Genomic DNA, 21,028 nt, shown 5'->3' on the forward strand with positions numbered 1-21,028 from the left:
AGTGTTAAGGAAAATTTTGAGATTTTGAGATATTATGTTGTAGAGCTCGATCTAAATATTCTTTTGTTCTCACCGAAAAAAAATGTCCCATGATCTATAGATATCGCATGTCAAATTTTGAGATTTACCTGTAATTCTATTGTAAAAGATAAGTTTATGTCAAGGTCTTCTCCAATAGAGTTATGTAGCCATTTTTCATTATTTCTTCTCCAAAGCTGAGATATATGGTTAACAATGAGTACGTTCCACGACATTTTTGACCTTATCAAAAGAGTAAGAAACACAATTTTAAAAATCGCCTCATATTTCCTGGCTGTGGCTATCTCAGGAACAAATGTTCCAAATTTAAGCAGAAACGGATGAAAGCTATAGGAGAAGATAGGTTTTAAAGAGGATTTAAAGATGATTCGAAGAAGATTTGAAGAGCCAAAAGACTGATTTTAAAGAAAATACGTTAATAAAAAACCTCAATTTATGAAAATATGACAGAACCTCAATTTGTCAAAAAATAAAGGGTATATAATAGTTTTGTTGACGTTGGAGTTTGGACAGCCAATTGGTACCCAATGGATACGTGTACCTTAAAACGAGAGCAAAAAATGTTAAGAACCAAAGAAGCAAAGGGTGTCATATTATTATAATATTTTTTGGCCTCAGACCCCACCCAGGCCCTGTGGCCTTAATTCATCTGACTAGTAGTAATACTACGTCAATACTCACTAAGTTTCCTTATTTTTTTACTTTAAAGGTCGGTAATCCGCCACTATTTTAACAACTTCGGTGAAGACCGTATTTCTTCGCTGCGTAGTAGTGAGTGAAATACGGTAGTTTAGTAATTTGTAGAGTTACGATATATGAATACCGATGATGAAGATAATAACGCGGAGAATCGCGATGGATTCACGGCATTTGCAGACTATGACACAAAACACTCAGACTGCTACTGCTCGGTTGTTACCGAAACAGTCGCCATATTTGTTAGAGAGAAAAATATGTAAGTATTTAAAAAGGGCAGGGATAGTAATGTGTGACTTTATTTGTTTATTAATATTATGGTTAATACATACCTCAAATTGTCATTAAATTTGACGAAAATTCCTTAGTTTCAACTTTCAATATCTGGATGATTAATTAAGCAACCATGAATCTTTTCAGAAAGTGGCCAATCCACATAAAACATGTAGATGCGTTGGTGGAGTATATCGTTGAAACACAAGATACTTAATACTAGCGGTGGAATTATGGGTGAGAGAAAATTTGTCGGACGATATCAAAATGTAAGTTTCAGTAATTTTGAAGAAGGACCAATATGATAAATAGAGTCCGAATATTATGGTAAATAGGGGTTTAAGGAAACTTTTGGATTTTACTGTTTCAACTTTCATTTCAACCATTTCAACTTCATCAACCATTTCAACTACAGTTTACAGTTCACACCTTGACACGAACATGAATTCCGTTTACAGAAAACCTGGCTACTCCGTTACCACCGACAAGTCCTCCCTCCTTCACCCTCCCCCATCCCATCACTACGAGACTCGAATGATCCACGCTAACATCTTCTCTGTTGGGGCCAGCCATCCTGATCCTGACGAACCCTTCTTCACTCACCTTACCCTTTCCCCAGACTCCAGTTACAGGACTCCACCAAGACCTTCACAACCGGAGATGATATACTATGATGTCACTCCTGGTAAGTCTATATTGGACATTTTTTCCACTCCTCACGATGAGATTATGATGGATCCTGAAGACGAAACAGATCCTGAAGACGAATCCAGCCCTAAAGACGAATCAGACGCTGAAGACGAATCAGACGCTGGAGACGAATCAGACGCTGAAGACGAATCAGACCTTGAAAACTAATGAGACCCTGAAGACGAATCAGACCCTGAAATCTCGTTCACCATCATGAAGAGTGCATTCAATGGAACACCCCGGAGACCCTGCCCTATTCCAGTTACCCTCGACATCGAGATGAAGGAACTGACTCTAACTGATCCTACTTCTCCTCCACCTCCAACCACACCTCCACCTCGTCTTTCTAGACCCCACCTTCAACCCAACGGATCCGAACCTAAAACCCCTACCACTCCTACCATACCACCTAAACTCTCTGGTCCCCATCGACCTAAACCATCATCCCCCTCAGACCAGGTCTTTACCTCACCGACCTCCCCCTCTCTCCTGGCCTTCTCTTCTCTATCACTGCAGTCACCTACTCGACCCAGAAGATCAGAGCGGATTAGACGGAGAACACGGGGGATTTCTTCAGAGCAGGAGGAGGAGCTGAATCAATACTTCCTGAGGAGCAAACACTTTGGATCTGGGTCCCGGAGACAGGTTGCCAAGATGGTTGGGATCAAGGAGTCTACTGTGTTCCAGTGGTTCATCACCAAGAAGAAAGCTTGAATATTTGTGTATTTTGTATGTTTTTTATATGGGATTGAAATTTAGTTAAATAACTTAAAATTTGCAGCACTATTTCCGAAACAAGATGATATGGACTCAAAAGAGGAGGTGAAGAAGACTATGAAAACTTTATTTGTGATCCTTAATGCGATAAGAAATGCAAAGGTAGTATAGGACTTCTTTAATATTACTATGTACTTCTTCATGCAGCACTCCGGGAAAGTGCACTCAGCTCCTCCCTGCCACTGGAGTAATATGTAAAAGTTGAGAAGATGGAGCCGCTAGATATAGAGTTATAGAGTGACTGGAAACAAGTGGAAACTATAGTTCCTCTAAATTAGTTATTAAGGGTTATTAAGCCCCCATAAAGGGGACGGCGGATAATGAGTTAAATTATTTGTTATTTTGTTTAAAAATAATAATGTTATCAATATTCCTGAAAGAGAAGATAGATGATGTAGCATGTTTGAATTGTTCCGCAATAATTTGTATTCTTATTATAGAAAATGAACGAAGAGCTTTCCGGAGCCATAGGTGGTTGTCGAACCATCGCAGGACCTGAAACCACCATGGTAATTTATTATGTAACTTATTAACTAATGTATATTTATTCCTTAGTCTCCTATGACCATAGTTCCTACTACAATAAGCGGGTTTCACTTCTAAGCTATCAAATACTAAAATGGCGACGAGTTATAAAAGAACCTATAATAGTGGGTCAGACTTCGATGAGTTTTCGGAACAGTTCAAGCTATGGGTAAGCCTTAAAGAAGATCACATTGAGGTGCTACCTGTCAGAGACAAATTTACAACTGAGGAACTGTTTAATGCTCAGACAAGTTAATTCTATCTGATTAAAATCGCAGAAATCTCCCTTCTGAACGTTCAGAAGAAACTTTTTGCGTTTTGTTTCTAGATGTTTGAGCAAGTAAGAATGATGATTAACAAGAGCGCAATGCACACTTTCTGCTATCATTAACAACTGATTTTCACTTTCAGTGCGAGCGATTGTTTTGGACCCGAATCCATTGAAGTGTCGACTTATCTTAATGAGGCTAAGATAGATATTGCAATACTTAACGAAACCTGGTTTAAGAGTTCTATTGCTGATAGTGAATTTCTGCACCCTGACAGATATAAGATATTTCGCTCTGATAGATCGAAGAAAACTCATCCACCAGATCCTTCTAATCCAACCCGGTTTAGGAGGAATGGTGGAGGGGTCATGATTGCAGTGAGAGCAGACCTTGATCTAACTTCAAAGGAAGTTCATCTCAAGTATGGTGCAGAAATTCTTGCTGTGGAATTTAAGACATCCACTGGAATTAAGTTTGTTGTATGCACATGTTATCGTGTTGGTACACTGGGCTCCGCAAATCATGAAAAAATTGTTGAGTCTTTGAAAACTCTTCTCAGAAGAAGAGGACTGAGTAAAGTCTTCATACTAGGAGATTTTAACCTGACCGGAGTTTCCTGGTCTACCCTGGCCAGCTCCTGTCCTATTGAGCAATCTTTTGTTGAATCTTTTGTTGATCTAGGCCTTCAACAATGTGTGTTAACACCTACCCACTGCAAAGGCAAAACACTTGACCTATTGCTCACAAACTCTGTGTCAAATATTAATGACCTAATGGTAGGTGAGAGAGATAGTGCTTGCAAGTCTGACCACTTCCCCATCAATTTTAAGATCAACGTTAAAGTTGGTAGGAAGAAGCCAGTCAGGCGTATGTGCTATAACTTTAAGACTGTGAACTGGGAGAGGCTAAACCATGAACTCCGACACACGAATTGGGATGCATTGCTCAATGGCACAGAACCTGAAATTGGATGGAAAAAATTTAAGGACAAACTTTTTAATGTCACAGATAAATTTGTTAAAAAATGCTCTGTCAAGACTGATGGCCAAGATCCATGGTTTGACTCGGAGTGTTATGATGCATGGCGTAAGAAAGTGAGATTACATAAAGAAAGGCATAAAAGTGATAGAGCTGAAATTGCATTCTCCCTTGCTAGGAAAAATTTCAAAAATGTGGTTGCTCAAAAAATGAGGGAAACATTAAATGAATCTGATGATAGTGCTTTAATAACAAAAAAATTTTGGTCCTATGTCAAATCGAAGACAGCTAGTCAGCGGATCCCTGAGTTTGTAAGCCACAAAGGCACTGTCCGCAACTGCCCTGAAGACCAGGCCAACCTATTTAATGACTTTTTCTTCGAGCAGTTCTCTGAGGCATCAACTTATGACATAGATATAGATTACTCTAATGATTGGCGCTTTGATATTGAATTTGACCACAGAAGGGTTCGCAAAATCCTTTCCAATATTAATGCTAATAAAGCTTATGGACCTGATGGTATCCATGGGAAACTTTTGAAAAACTGTGCGGTTGGGCTCGCATACCCTATATCAATACTTTTTCATTCATGCTACAACATTGGGACACTACCAAGGGAGTGGAAACTGGGGCACATTGTACCAATATTCAAGAAAGGGGATAAACATGAGGTTTCAAATTATAGGCCAATTTCTCTTACATGCTTAATCACAAAAGTTCTTGAACGCATAATAAGAGATGAGTTATTGGCACTTACTAATGGCATGATCAATGACAAACAGCATGGTTTCCGAGCTGAGAGATCTTGTGCAACTAATCTTGTAGGACTGTGCGACAGCCTAGCGCTCTCACTGAATGAAAATATGAGAACAGATGTAGTCTACTTTGATTTTGCCAAAGCATTTGACTCGGTTAACCATGATCTTATATTATTTAAGCTAAAGAGCAAATTTGGTATTGATGGGAGGCTACTGAAATTCATCACTGATTATCTAAGAGACAGGCAACAACAGGTCTTGATAAGTGGCAAGTTTTCTTCTATGAGAAACGCCCAGTCTGGTGTACCTCAAGGGTCAATTTTGGGACCATTGCTGTTCATTATGTTCATTGATGATATATCAGTGGGGATTTCACCAGGCACACAACTGTCACTGTATGCCGATGATACTAAAATTTGGCGTAAGATTGTTTCGGAGTCTGATATCCTGCGACTGCAGAAGGACATTGATTATCTCCATGACTGGTCACTTTCTAATAAAATGAGATTTCATCCCGACAAATGTAAGGTCCTCACCGTCGCAGGAAGGATATCCGAAACAGTTTCCCTCCTTAGTGTCCTACCACTCTTTAACTTTGTATACTCCATGGGAAGAATCACACTTGACTATGTTGATCATGAAAAGGATCTGGGTGTAATTGTGACATCAAATCTCGATTGGAAAGATCAGTGCTCCAAAGTCCTTTCTAAGGCAAACCAAAAATTAGGCATGGCGAGAAGAAATTGTTATTTTGTCCAAGACGTAAATCGTCGTAGAGTACTGTATCTCACTTTAGTGAGGAGCCTATTTGAGCATTGCTCGGTTATATGGAGACCAGTCACAAAATCCCAGATAAGCAAGCTGGAGGGCCTCCAAAAGCGTGCTATTAAGTGGATTCTTCACGAGGAGTATATGAGTTATCCACCATCCACATACATTCAAAAATGCAGACAGCTGAAGATTATGCCGATTGAAGACCGCTTTGACTTCTTGGATCTCATCTTCTTCTTTAAAATTGTGAAGCAACATATACCTGTCACTTTACCCTCATATTTGCAACCATTTCAAGGCCACTCAAGGCTCAGAAATAGTCACATGGACTCTCTATGTTTTGTAAGCTCTATCTCACCTCGAGCAAGCTCCAACGCTTTTGCCAAGAATTTCTTCTATAGGACCCACACTAAGTGGAATCACATTCCTCTAGATATCCGTGAGATAGAGAGTATCACTGATTTTAAAAGTAAACTTTCCACTTACATGTGGGGGAAAATTATCCCGGTGGATTCGGACTCTGAACTTGACTATTCAATAGAAACAAATCCGTAAAATAGTTTATTCAAGATTATCTATTCTTGCTGTCTGCATTCACATATTTCTCAATTTCATCTCACAGCACAATATTTTATGAATTGATTGAATGGGTGTGTGATTTTGTTTAAAGTAACTTATTACAATTTTATAAGGGCCCATGCTTGTGCAGGAGCTGCATTTGCACTCAATATCTGTGTTTTGGTGACCCTCAGGTCCTTTGGTTACATACATTTTGTCCGAGACAATTTCAACTTTGACAATCCATGCTTAGAGGACAATATTATATTTAACTAATTCATTGTGTAAACTTGTATGTAATTGACTGATTTGAAAGATTTCAATAAAAAAAAAATTATTGAGAGCCGGGTGAGACAGGCGGCCCAGAAAAGGGCTAGAGAATCAGCCAAGAAAACTTTCAGTTTCAAAAATTTTAGATAGATTTATTGTGTTCTCTGAGAAGATTTATCATCATTTTGCAATTAAACTTTCAACTAAACTTGTAATTAAACTTTCAACTAAACTTTTCACTGAACTTGTAACTATGAATCGATGTATAATGTATAATGTATCTAATGTGTAATGTATTTAATGTATAGTGTAATGTAAAAAGTGACAGATAAATACCCAGAACTTGCAGGCAGTTTTCACGCTCATTGATAATCAGAACTGAATTTTACAACATATTAACATCTAATTTCCCTGAACTGCAATGTATTTATCTGTCAAAGCCCCAAACGGTCTATCAGCCTCCACGCGGCTTGGGGTGGGTGGTGTATTGATGTATTTCTGTAATTATCGTACACTAGCGAATGATTCCAAAAAAAGTATTTTCATTTGTCTTCGGAGGTTTCCTGATAACTTGGTAGATTAATCTATCTAAAACTTAACTCTTGTTGCATGAAACTTAGAGGCACAGTAATCAAATTCAAGTAAAATTCATATTTTAGATCGTATCATGAAACAGTGCCCTTGCGTTGTCTGCAATGGTGAGAAAAGAACTGAACGTACCATAAAGGAGCATCTGGTCGAGTATGGACATTCAAAGAAAAATTTGCTGACAGATTTTCTCGAGCATTCGACACCAATCGACAAATTGTTCCACTATGCATTGAGGTAATTTAGCATTAGTAAATCGTCACAGAGATAAGTCCATGGCAGTAAGTTGAGCAGATAATTCATCCATTTAACCCAACAGGAAAATGCTGGAGAAGAGTTTCTCACAAGGAACAATCATCGAAGTGAAAGGTTTACCGGGTAAACCCCTAGTGATTACTTCGATAATCAAGCCTCAGAAAAATATAGCTACACCTGCAGACAGCACGAAGAGGAAACACGCTAAAGTGTTCAAGGATATCGTAGAGAGCCAGGTATCTATCCTAAATAGTGTTATCAGGTTATTTTTAATCTGTAATAATGTGCAGACCAGATTGCTTATTGATCAACCAGAAATGGTGATGGTGGTGAAATAAATAATGGATGCACTGTTTGCAGGCTGAATCAAGTTGTTCGAAATGTCCCGAACATGAGATCGATGTGGTAACGAAACGAATAAGAACAACTGAGATAAATTCGTTATCAAAAGAAGAACGTCAATACATGAGTGCCTCTACTGGAGTAAAGAGTATAGAACCGATTGACGCTCTTCATGTTGCCATGTTCAAAGCAGAGTGTGAGTGCTTGAGTTTAAATTCTAACTGTTGATATAAAACATAGATATGAATACCGAACTAACATATCATGAGTAAGGCAGATTCTCATATTGATAAACTTTCCAGCGAACACGGGGACATCCAATGTTCGTAACAATCTGCGACCTATGCTGTAGAAATTTGATATCAAATTAGAATCAGAGAAAGAGATACAAGCAGTTGAAGAGTCTTATACTGTAAGTTCTGATCTTAGTCACATACACTACTAAATTTAGCACTTAAATCTTATACAGTCTGTCATCACTAAAAATCAGTTAAATTCTCAATTCTCATTTCAGTTACGTTCTGAAAAGGATCCAACACCATGCCCTAGACAAGGATGTACTAACCTTTAAGACTGGGGGTAAGCCCCAGACTTTCGTTCGAACAAAGATACCTGGCAAGGTTGTCGACAATCCGGACCAGGCAGTTAGAAGGAAGCTGCACCATGCACACAGAAATATCACAGCACTGCAGGTTGATTGATTATATGCTAAAATCTGTAAGATTGTCAAATATCCCAATACGAATTTTACTAAGTATTAAACTAAAATTCACTGTATCGATCTCAGGTAAATACTCATCGAGATAGAGGATTTGACGTGGACCTCAAGGACATTGTAGGACGCTTTGAAACTGCATCTTTTCAGACATTGGAGTCTAAAGAGACGAAAGCATATGTTGCAGAGTCCTCCAACATCAACAAGAGACCAAGAATGGATTCCGGAGATACAATTGATTTTATGAACGCTGGTAAATACAAGTCATACCTTGAAATATAAGTAGTATATTTCGTATCATTTCAAAGTATTGTCTTCAAATTGATTCATACCATGTGTTATATATGGTAATTTATTATGTAACTTATTAACTAATGTATATTTATTCCTTAGTCTCCTATGACCATAGTTCCTACTACAATAAGCGGGTTTCACTTCTAATAAGCTATCAAATACTAAAATGGCGACGAGTTATAAAAGAACTTATAACGGTGGGTCACACTTCGATGAGTTTTCGGAACAGTTCGAGCTATGGGTAAGCCTTAAAGAAGATCACATTGAGGTGCTACCTGTCGGAGACAACTTTACAACTGAGGAACTGTTTAATGCTCAGACAAGTTCTATCTGATTAAAATCGCAGAAATCTCCCTTCTGAACAGCCGTGCTCGATCGCGTGCGCGCGACAGTGAATTTAATTTAGAAATGTACTTACTATTTTTGATTCGAAACTAGTAATAGCGGAGAAGATGTGAGGGGATGTTTGCAATCTGTGCAGCTACACTTAACCTGCTTGATAACCCGGACTTTATCAATCGGAACATTCAGTTCTTCAGCGACAGCATGAGCTCTCTCCATGCGCTGTCAAACCATTATCCCACTTCAACTATGACAATAGACACCATAAAAGCCTTGAACTCCCTAGGTTTGAAATCAAAGATAACGCTTCACTGGGTAAGAGGCCACACAGGGGTAACGGGAAACGAACTCGCGGACAGCCTGGCAAAAGAAGCCACCAGTCTTGATAGTGTGGGACAGGTTACCCCCGTTCCGTACTCCAGCTTCAAAGCCAAACTCAAAAGTTGGTCTTTCGCCCAAAGCAAATCATCTTTAGAAGCATCACCCTCCACTAATAAGCTTCATAAGCTAGTTGTCTCCCTCCATAAGAAAGAATCATTATCCACCATCACAGAAATGACAACAGCGGACCTTCATAAACTTACCAACATACTTTCTAACAGAGCACCTCTATACTCATTTTTGTTTAAAATAAAAAAGAAACCTATAGATATCTGTCCTCGATGCCATCTAGAACCAGAAGACAATGTCCATTTTCTTTGTAATTGCCCATTTTTATTCACCTTACGAAGCGCTACCTTTGGTTTTCCAGTTCTTAAAATTAATGACCTTGTCAAAATAAAATCCTTTAAATTATTATCATTCATTAAAAAAAAGCGAAATTTTCCTTAGACAATACGTACAATGATTTACATTACTATACAATTATTTCTATTGCTAATTCTTGAGGGTCCGATTAACTATTTTTCATACCGTAACTACATTATACTGTAGCCTTCCGTTTTTACAATTTAGGATTTTTTTCACTTCACTCAGGATACATTACTTATATTCACTTATGATACATTGCAATTAATATTCCATCATACACTTCTTTTACTCAATGTACTTCTTCTTCATTTAAAAAAAATCAAAATAAAAATAAATATCTTCAAGCTACGCTACTCTACACACGATAAAACACGTTAGCCCATAAATAACACGCTTTAGAAATTATCATCACAGGACAACATGACACCTAAAACTTTGAACATAACACGAGGAAACATGGACAAAACTGAACAAGAACCACATTCGAAGACCGAAACATCTGAATGACTCTGCAACCCAGGAATCCACTACTCAGTTATCATCGCTAAATGATCGGTTTGGTATCGACGTTACATACTTTATTATTTTTTTTTAAAAAGAAAAAGAGGCTGATTTTAGTTTGTTTTTTTTTTTTTTTTTTTTTTTTTTCCTTCAAAACATTCCAGTACATTGTGCAGAAAGTTGGAGATGAAGCCGTAGTACGTACATGTAGCATTCTACTGGATCGAACTTGCAGAGTGTGGTTTCCTCCAATCTGGGCCGCGCGTTTATATAAACATACACGGCGCAGATCGACTGGAGGAGATTGCACTATGTAGGCTCCGGTGTAATGTGATATGTATGTACTACGGCTTTACAAATTTTGGAAGCATGTAAGGATATATATCTGATACCTATCGTATATACTAAAAATACTCTAGCACAATTGTAACTGCAGTTTCACAGAACTCTAAATGCTTAATGAACACTCTTGCAGGTACCACCCGTATTCACACTCAGACCTGAGTTTAGTCATTTCCCGATACGAGATTGGGGACGGGTTCTATAAACAAACAAACAAACAAACAGAAGATGTGAGGCGCGGCACTCGGCAGGGCAGGCTTGATTTATATACCAGTAATTCTTGGACTTGTCGTTATCCCTCCAATCTCAATTGCTATAATATGTATAATCATTATATTATACCAGGCCTCCCAGCCAACCTCGAAAACCTTGAATTCTGCTATTTTACATAAAAACCCTTGAAAACCTTGAATTTCAACTAAAAATTTACAAAAATTTCGCCTCCGGAAGTTTTCTTGCTTCTGTTTTGAGCAATTTGTTCTGAGCAATCCCAACCTTCCAGGTTATATTATTTCAATCACTAATATCCTATTCTCTTCTCTAGAAATGTTATGAACCAAGGATGTCAAACTCAAAGCATTCCAAGACGTCTTTCAGAGAACAGTAGGTGGAAAGAGGAGTATGAAGGCTGGGTTCAAAAGGACCCAAGGCCAAATGATCAGTTTTCTGCTCTATGTTTGGCATGTGGCTGGAAGAAAATTGGCGTTTGCAGTTTCAGTATTGCAGCCGCTGAAATGAAAAAATTTAGACTCCCATGCTAAGGGCACCAAACATTTGAAGAATTTGGACGAGTACAGAGACTTCAAGAAGACAAATCTATCATTTAGTATTAGTGGAAATCTTCAATCTACTACGACTACAGAAAAGAACTCTGAAGATCAGTTTGATCTTCCAAATCAGCACATGACACTCCGAGCTGAATTAATCATCCCCCTTGATTGAAATAAAACTTGACTAAGTTTTATTTCAATCAACTTCTATTTAAAATTCAAATAGACAATGTTATATTGTTATTTCAAAGTGTTTTATAATCCAAGTACATATTTTAAAACACATTTTAAAACACAAGTTTTTAAATTCACCTGTCTTTATAAGTTTTGAGAAAAAAAGATAAAATTAACAAGTTTTCGTACTACATTTTTTTTTGTTAGTTTTTGTACAAACATACATATTCGTCATGAAAAACCTTGAAAACCTTGAAAATGGCTATCTGAAAACTTTGAAAAGGGTTTGAAACCAAGAAAACCACCTTCAAAACCTCGAATTTTACGAATTTCAGAGTGGGAGGCCTGGTTAGTATACTTGTTCACGATTGGGCGACATCTGTCCGACAGCGACATCTGTCCGAAAGCTGAATTAGGGATTTCGGACAGATGTCGCTGTCGGACAAGAGTCGTTTTTGGCGACATCTGTCCGAATTTCGGATCATATTGTAATTTCGGTTCACATTCGTATTTCACAAGCTCACGGGTAATCTCGTGACGTTCTAAAGCTGATGTGATCCCTTAAGGGGGGGGGGGTTCACCCTGATTTTTTTGTGAAACTTGGTTTCGAGATAGCAGTTGACCAACAAACTAGGACCAGTGACCGAACTTTTGAGGGGGTCCCGGACCCCAACCGCCAAACGGTGCCCGCGGGGCAGCCACGCCCATATTTGGTCCAAATTAGGCCCAATTTAGCCAAATACCCTGAACATGCCCAAAATCCAGATTTTAGGTGCTCTACTTGTAGCTAGCGGTTCCTTGAACTCGTATATGAATTTTCATCAAGATTGGACAAAAAATGACTGAGTTATGAGCAAAAAACCATATGACCATATTTGGGCATACGCACCAAATTTGATCGATTTTTGGCCCATAAATTGGTCAAATATCAATATTTTTGAATGAAACCAACTTTATATGGAAGGTAAGCCTATACTACACATTATCTATGATTATCAGCTCAGTATCTACCTAATTGTGGATTCTATGTTCAAATAATCGCAAAAAATGAACAAAATTGCCCATATCTCAGTTCGCGATATTTGCAAAACTGACTTCGCTCAAAACAATAGAACTCAATAGGGTTTCAATATTTTTTCATGAAATTTTCAGAATCAACGTAGAATTGTCTCATGACCTTAAGTTTTGGGACAGAATTTTGAGTTAGGCCTTTAAAAAAATTTGGCGGCCAAATTCCAAAATTTGCACTGCTAAATTTAGAATTTGGCCGCCAAATTTTTTTAAAGGCCTAACTCAAAATTCTGTCCCAAAACTTAAGGTCATGAGACAATTCTACGTTGATTCTGAAAATTTCATGAAAAAATATTGAAACCCTATTGAGTTCTATTGTTTTGAGCGAAGTCAGTTTTGCAAATATCGCGAACTGAGATATGGGCAATTTTGTTCATTTTTTGCGATTATTTGAACATAGAATCCACAATTAGGTAGATACTGAGCTGATAATCATAGATAATGTGTAGTATAGGCTTACCTTCCATATAAAGTTGGTTTCATTCAAAAATATTGATATTTGACCAATTTATGGGCCAAAAATCGATCAAATTTGGTGCGTATGCCCAAATATGGTCATATGGTTTTTTGCTCATAACTCAGTCATTTTTTGTCCAATCTTGATGAAAATTCATATACGAGTTTAGGGAACCACTAGCTACAAGTAGAGCACCTAAAATCTGGATTTTGGGCATGTTCAGGGTATTTGGCTAAATTGGGCCTAATTTGGACCAAATATGGGCGTGGCTGCCCCGCGGGCACCGTTTGGCGGTTGGGGTCCGGGACCCCCTCAAAAGTTCGGTCACTGGTCCTAGTTTGTTGGTCAACTGCTATCTCGAAACCAAGTTTCACAAAAAAATCAGGGTGAACCCCCCCCCTTAAGATCTGATCCATCGATACGTGATTGACTAGTTGAGAACAGGATCGTGCTAGCCGTACCCTAACAAGCTGTCGATCACATCACAGGACATGAGTACATATAGGACAGCAGTATGGAGAGACGCAAACAAGGCTCGGAGAACCCTGTCCTAAATGGCTTCAGGGTAACACGACGATTGGGCGACATCTGTCCGACAGCGACATCTGTCCGAAAGCTGAATTAGGGATTTCGGACAGATGTCGCTGTCGGACAAGAGTCGTTTTTGGCGACATCTGTCCGAATTTCGGATCATATTGTAATTTCGGTTCACATTCGTATTTCACAAGCTCACGGGTAATCTCGTGACGTTCTAAAGCTGATGTGATCCCTTAAGATCTGATCCATCGATACGTGATTGACTAGTTGAGAACAGGATCGTGCTAGCCGTACCCTAACAAGCTGTCGATCACATCACAGGACATGAGTACATATAGGACAGCAGTATGGAGAGACGCAAACAAGGCTCGGAGAACCCTGTCCTAAATGGCTTCAGATACGTCTTCGACAAGCGAAGAGACGACACCTCCTACTGGAAATGTTCGGATTTCCGAAAGGGTTGCAGAGCCCGCATCCGTACTGTGGACAGACAACTGATCACTCCTACTCCTGACCACACTCACCCTGTCGGCCATGCTGAAACGAACGTCCACGTCAGCAAACAGAACTTGAAAAGAAAGGCTTCTGGTGGAGATCAACCGACGAAATACCTCGTATCTGAAGCAGTCGGTGGATTGGGTTACGAATCTAGAGCAAAGCTTGGCTGCCAGCTATCATCCCTCAACAGAATGGTACAGAGAAGCAGAAAAGCAGCTAACAGACACCCTTCTAACCTGAGAGATCTGGAAACGCTCTCCATTCCTGCAAACTACATCCTCTCTACCGACAACGAACCAATGATGCTCTGGGACGCTGGATGGGACGAACAGACTCGTCGATCTTTCCTTTGGGGGACTCCTAAGAACGCAGATCATATGGTGGACGCGGAGCATTGGGTAGTCGACGGTACCTTCAAATCCGCACCTAATCTGTTCCATCAGCTCTTCACAGTCCATGGCCTCTTCCCTGACGGCTGGCACCTCCCCCTCTTCTATGGACTCCTTCCTGGAAAAACGACGACCCTCTACCGCAACCTGTTCGAGGAGATAGACACCTGGGCTTCTGGGGGCTACCAACCACAATCCATCCTCATGGACTACGAGCTCGCCATTCACAACGCAGTTGCTTCCGTGTGGCCCTCCACTACCAGACGAGGATGTAACTTCCACTACAAGAAGGCCCTCCTGAAGCATGTTACAACTTCGACAACTTCAGAGAATTGTAGATGATTACGACAACTACAGCAACCCTATGGATTTCCTTAAAGGTTCATGACGCCCAAAAATAACCCACCCTTATATTTTAATATATTGTTGTTATGTAACATATAACTAAGATTAGTCAAAACCGTACCTTTCTATCTGCTTCCTATCCCGAGATATTGGGAGATCTAATTATGCTCCCCACCGAGCTTGTGACGTCACGTTTGTGCCCACCTTGCTTGGTTAAAATAACACTGCTCCTACAGCTATAATAAGGTTGTTTCTGTTGTTTCTGACATAAATTAGGTTGACCCCTCTCCAGGTGACCAAGAGCTTAGGGTACCGCGACAATTGACCCCCCGACAATTGACCCCCCGACAATTGACCCCTTATGTAATTACGCTGGGGTCAATTGTCGCGAAATCTAGGGTTTAGTACGACAATTGACCCCCCGACAATTGACCCCTTATGTAATTACACTGGGGTCAATTGTCCGGAAATCTAGGGCTTAGTACGACAATTGACCCCCGACAATTGACCCCCCATGTAATTACACTGGGGTCAATTGATCGAGATAGGGTCAGGGTCCTAGGTCACGGTCCTAGGTCAGGGTCCTAGGTCAGGGTCAGGGTCAGGGTCCTGGGTCAGGGTTAGGGTTAGGGTCAGGGTCAGGGTCAGGGTCAGGGTCAGGGTCAGGGTCAGGGTCAGGGTCAGGGTCAGGGTCAGGGTCAGGGTCAGGGTCAGGGTCAGGGTCAGGGTCAGGGTCCTGGGTCAGGGTCAGGGTCAGGGTCAGGGTACGGTCAGGGTCAGGGTCAGGGTCAGGGTCAGGGTCAGGGTCAGGGTCAGGGTCAGGGTCCTAGGTCAGGGTCCTGGGTCAGGGTCAGGGTCCTGGGTCAGGGTTAGGGTTAAGGTCAGGGTCAGGGTCAGGGTCAGGGTCAGGGTCAGGGTCAGGGTCAGGGGTCAGGGTCAGGGGTCAGGGTCCTGGGTCAGGGTTAGGGTCCTGGGTCAGGGTTAGGGTTAGGGTTAGGGTTAGGGTTAGGGTTAGGACTTAGGGTTAGGGTTAGGGTTAGGGTTAGGGTTAGGGTTAGGGTTAGGGTCAGGGTCAGGGTCAGGGTTAGGGTCAATTGTCGGGGGGTCAATTGTCGCCCATCCGAGCTTAGCCAGCAAGGCTATGGATCAATGATCATGCAATACTGATACAGACGAAGAAGGATCGTACATCCCGGAAGGATCTCGCCTCAGTGCTCTAGTACCGATTGAAAGCTGGTGCTCATGTGGTCTGTGTATTAGACTGCCATCTGAGATAGAGAACTGCTACTGTCGAGAAAGCACGTGTCTCATGGATTCGATTTTGGAAGCCAAAGGTATACGATGTGTGACAGAGTACGAACTGTTCAAAACGGCTATTGGAAATCAGGAGGTACTACTGGAGTTGTGTGCCTTCGGAATGGACTGTGTGTAATCGGGGAAATAAGAAGACTGTATCCTTCAGACCAATACACAGCCATTAAGGAGTCTCAATTTTTCTCCCGTCTCGAATAAGCTGCATATTTCTTGAAACTGTTTCCACGGTTGTAAAATTTATGAATACAATTTGATTTTTAGTTATGTTATAATTTTATAAGCATGAAGTATTGATGTTTACATTGAGTACACAGCTGATTCTGAACTGCTGCAATAAAAAGTAACTAAATATAGCTAAGTCAAAACTCAAAACACCACAAACAAAGGAAGTGGGAACACAAAGTGCCCTAGTACTGTGTTATTTTAACCAAGCATGTCATGGAGAGGGCTGCCGTGACGCTACATGAAATTAGTGATATGGGGCTGTAACTTGGTAATTGAATCAGTTAGAAAGTCCGTTCTTTCACATAGTGATTGCATTTTATATTATAAATACTATGTTTATCACTATTCAAATATTTTTTGATACCAAATCTCCAGCGTCATGACCCTTTAAAGCTATCGGAAATTTGACTATGCTTTAGATTTGATTATATGTGATATTGTATTATATTGAATTAATTTATAACATTTAAATAACATTGAAACTATTGTACAATTTATCGACATCAAATTAAAATAAACTGTGGTAGTAAACTATGGCTCAGATCATATCTCAAATTGGACATGTTACGTATACAATTTAGCAAGTAACAGTTTAGATCATGTCTATAATTGGAAATGTGTCGTATTGAAATCAGGTCACAATTTCGGACAGATGTCGTTTTTTTCTGGTACCCTGATTCGGACAGATGTCGCTGTCGGACAGATGTCGCTGTCGGACAGGAGTCGTGTTACCCTTGTTCACAGACTTTTTAACTCTCGACAGTGTTAGTGGAGAAGGCTACACAGAAACTGCGTGAGATGAGCGATTTCTCCACCACGTGAAGGATTACTGTGTTAACGACTTGGCAAACCTTTGGCGACTGTTGATGTTAAACATCAAAAATCTCCTAAATGACTCAAAATCTGACAGTCACCTCGGACGGTTTGCCAATATATTCTCGTTGATGCTAGCGACGTCATTGCAGAAATAATGTGAGCAAAACTCTACCAAAAATCAAAGGAACCAGCATTTTGGAGTGTCCCTAGACAGATTGCTGACACACTAGAAGAGTAGAAGGACAGTTTAAACACCTGGTCCTGGTAGAGCTGACTGCACTCTGAATACAAACACACAGAAACCCTGAATACAACACACAGCAACCTGTTTTGTGCCACACTTTATTTATTCGGTTGTTTATGTTACTTTACGTATCTCGACGGTATTATAACAGATCCAAGGTTATAGAGAGAATGAAACAAGATGAGATACGTTCTTAATTTTTTGATCGTTTGACTGAATACTCAAATATGACTGGCGCAATATATAGAGCTCGGTTACGTTCAATCATTTTAACGTTACTTATATTATTATTATATTATATCAATGGTCTCATATTGAATATTGAACCTGATTGCTCCCAAAAGAGAAAAAATTAACCATTATTCAAAGTAAACAATTAACATAATATATGGTTAAAAGTCATGTCATGTTTTAAATTTCAGCTGTACACCTTTAATGGAACCAGTGCAGCTTCTTGGGATGGCAAGAACTCAAGATGGATAAAATCATATGAATAATAACACGTTTTTGCTCAGAGCTGCGATGGCCTGGGGCAAGTGTAATGTCCGGAGAAGAAAACAAAACCCCGTTTTCGATGATGAAGGAAGCACTGTCTGGTATGAAAGATGACTTTTACAATCTACATGGAACTTTTAAATAATAAGGTGGATAAATAATAAGGTGGACACGCTGAGACACATCTATGTAATTAATTATGTAATTATTTCATTAATTATGTAAATGAACTCGTGAATTTTGTCTACAAAGTAGTTGGAAAGACGAGGAAAAATCTCGGCAACCGGACATGACCCGATGTAACGTCTGAAGATGCTATAAAAGAAGATAACCTTTAGAAATTACTCTTTCTCTTTGATTTATTGTTGTAGAGGAATTGTAATCAAATATAATATGAGTTACTGACTTACAGACAGTAATTACAGACTTATAGACAGACTGACTTACAGACAGTAATTACAGACTTATAGACAGACTGACTTACAGACAGTAATGTACGACCCTGATGGCTAATTATGACAGTATTGATATATCATATTTAAACAGCATTAATTCTTTTTTGGCTACTCATTATTCTGTAGAGACGTTTCTTGGTGCCACTTTAGACAGATGTCATCAGAGGGAAGGGCTACACACGGATTAAAAACATTAAAAACCTCATAAAGCTTTTTGCTGTAGCAAATCCTGAAAGGGCGGCTATACTCCAGTAGCAGGGAGGTGTTGAGTGTGCACTTCGATGTACAGAGTTTTTTGCTATTGAATCGGGTTAAATAGGTCATTGGTAACTCAAATCACCGAGGGGGGAATTTTGTGTCGCTAGCCCCAACCCTGTGGAGCCACGCCCATATTTCATATCAGGTGCGTATATGGGAAATATGTATCTCAGCTTCTGAAGGTCTTAGAGACTCAAGCTTGAGTTTAAAATGACCGCAATGACCATGTTTATATTAGTACTATGAAGGTCATGAAAGCCCAAAATGCTTATTTTTGGAAAAAATTCAGAAAAACCGATTTTCACTTGAGCGTGAGTAAAAAAATCTACTCTAGAAATTTAGTGAAAATCGAGTAAGCAGTTCAGTGTCTACAAGATTTCTAAACACAGGGTCCTCTGTTAGGTCATTCTGAATTAGAATTGATAAAGTAAGCAAATTCTATAAGTAGTTTCAACCCTGTGGAGCCACGCCCATATTTCATATCAGGTGCGTATATGGGAAATATGTATCTCAGCTTCTGAAGGTCTTAGAGACTCAAGCTTGAGTTTAAAATGACCGCAATGACCATGTTTATATTAGTACTATGAAGGTCATGAAAGCCCAAAATGCTTATTTTTGGAAAAAATTCAGAAAAACTGATTTTCACAAGCAAAAAATCTACTCTAGAAGTTAAGTGAAATCGAGTGTAAAGTTCAGTGTCTACAACGTTTCTAAACATAGGATCCTTTGTAAGATCATTCTGAATCAGAATTGATTAGGTATGCAAATTCTATTAGTAGTTTTAACCCTAGGGTGCAAAACTCCTAAATTACCCCCAGGCGCAAATATATGACTTTTCTATCTCGGCTTCTGAACGTTGTAGGGGCCTCTCTTTGAGCTCAAACTAACTACAATGGCCACATTTATATACCGACTATAAAGCACAAAGCAACTTAGGGTCTATACAGCTTAGTTTTTAGAAATTCATTAAAAACTTTTTTAACCTTCATGCATCATAAAATAGTCTCTACCCAGCTACCACCAGTGCGTTATGATTTTAGATCTTTCTAGCAACCTCTGATATGAATGCTACCTCTTCCTCTATCCAGCTACTATACCACCAATTCCAGCTGTTTTCACCTACTTCGGCTACTATCTCTTTAGCTACCACCAAGGTTCCTCCAACTTCTGCTATTTCTAGCAATCTTAGCTTCTAGGTTAGTGGACTACTTCTTGCCCTATCCTATCAATCATTTCATATTATCTAATTCCTAACCTCATGCCGTACTCAGACAACGACGACGCAATATCTACACGATATCTACACAGATATTTACACAGTACTCATTATACATACATCACACATTACTGTACATTTGACTCTGTACATTTGACTGATCTGTACATTTGACTCTGTACATTTGACTCTGAACATTCGACACATACATTACTGTACATATGGAAATTAGGCTCATGCACGGTGAGCTGCTGCCATCAAGTAATAGAAGAGAAGTTAAAGGTCAATCATAAAGGTAAAGGTGAAGTTTACTTAATTACTGTAGATAAGTCACGGTACTTTCTACACACAGGACTGAAAGTCTTCGTTAGAAGTATCTGACTAGGTCACGTTATTATTATCATATTTTGTATTAATAGTAAGTCTATACTCTCTTAAATATATCATAATATAACTATAATACTCACGAATATAATACATTATCTCATAGTTCTATGAACGAATCTCAGCGTTGCAACAAATGTAATACACGTATTCCTAAAGCACGTTCGTTCCTAATTTGCAGTCACTGCGACAAAATAAAACATATGAAATGCATGAAGTTATCTAAGTCTGAGGCAAAAATAATTGTAGATTCTGGCTCTGCCTGGATATGTTATGACTGTATTTCCAGCGCCTTACCAGTAAATGCATGCCCCTCGGCAAAGCCACCGAGACAAGGGCCCGTCATAGGTCCTAAATTTAAAGTTCAATGCACATGCTGTAATGGCTGGATTTACTCCCCCGCCAACCTGAAAACCTGCCACTGGTGCGAATCTAAAGTACATACCAAATGTCACTCCGACTTATTAGGATGCAGAAATTGCTGTGAAAATATGATCCCGGGATACTATGTACATTGCTATCAGCTATACTCATTACATACACATACTCACACCGGCGTAATCCACAATCCCTACGATCGCTATCAGTTGATTAACGAAATAGGAAATACAATTGACCAAGATCAGGAACTCGAATATTGGAATGAG

General features: G+C 39.5%; 2 protein-coding genes across 2 annotated transcripts in view; both read left to right on the forward strand.

The window, feature by feature from the left end:
- LOC134820871 (uncharacterized) overlaps window positions 1-21,028 on the forward strand; it is a 1,079,557-nt gene that overhangs the window by 343,455 nt on the left and 715,074 nt on the right. The gene's annotated exons all lie outside the window — the stretch shown is intronic.
- Window positions 1,912-2,412, forward strand: LOC134821383 (uncharacterized). The gene has a single exon (XM_063832126.1). The coding sequence runs from the start codon at window positions 1,912-1,914 to the stop codon at window positions 2,410-2,412; it is 501 nt and encodes a 166-aa protein (XP_063688196.1).

The sequence above is a fragment of the Bolinopsis microptera genome, chromosome 9 (genome assembly GCF_026151205.1).
Source record: "Bolinopsis microptera isolate Bmic1 chromosome 9, MBARI_Bmic_1.0, whole genome shotgun sequence".
Lineage (NCBI taxonomy): Eukaryota > Metazoa > Ctenophora > Tentaculata > Lobata > Bolinopsidae > Bolinopsis > Bolinopsis microptera.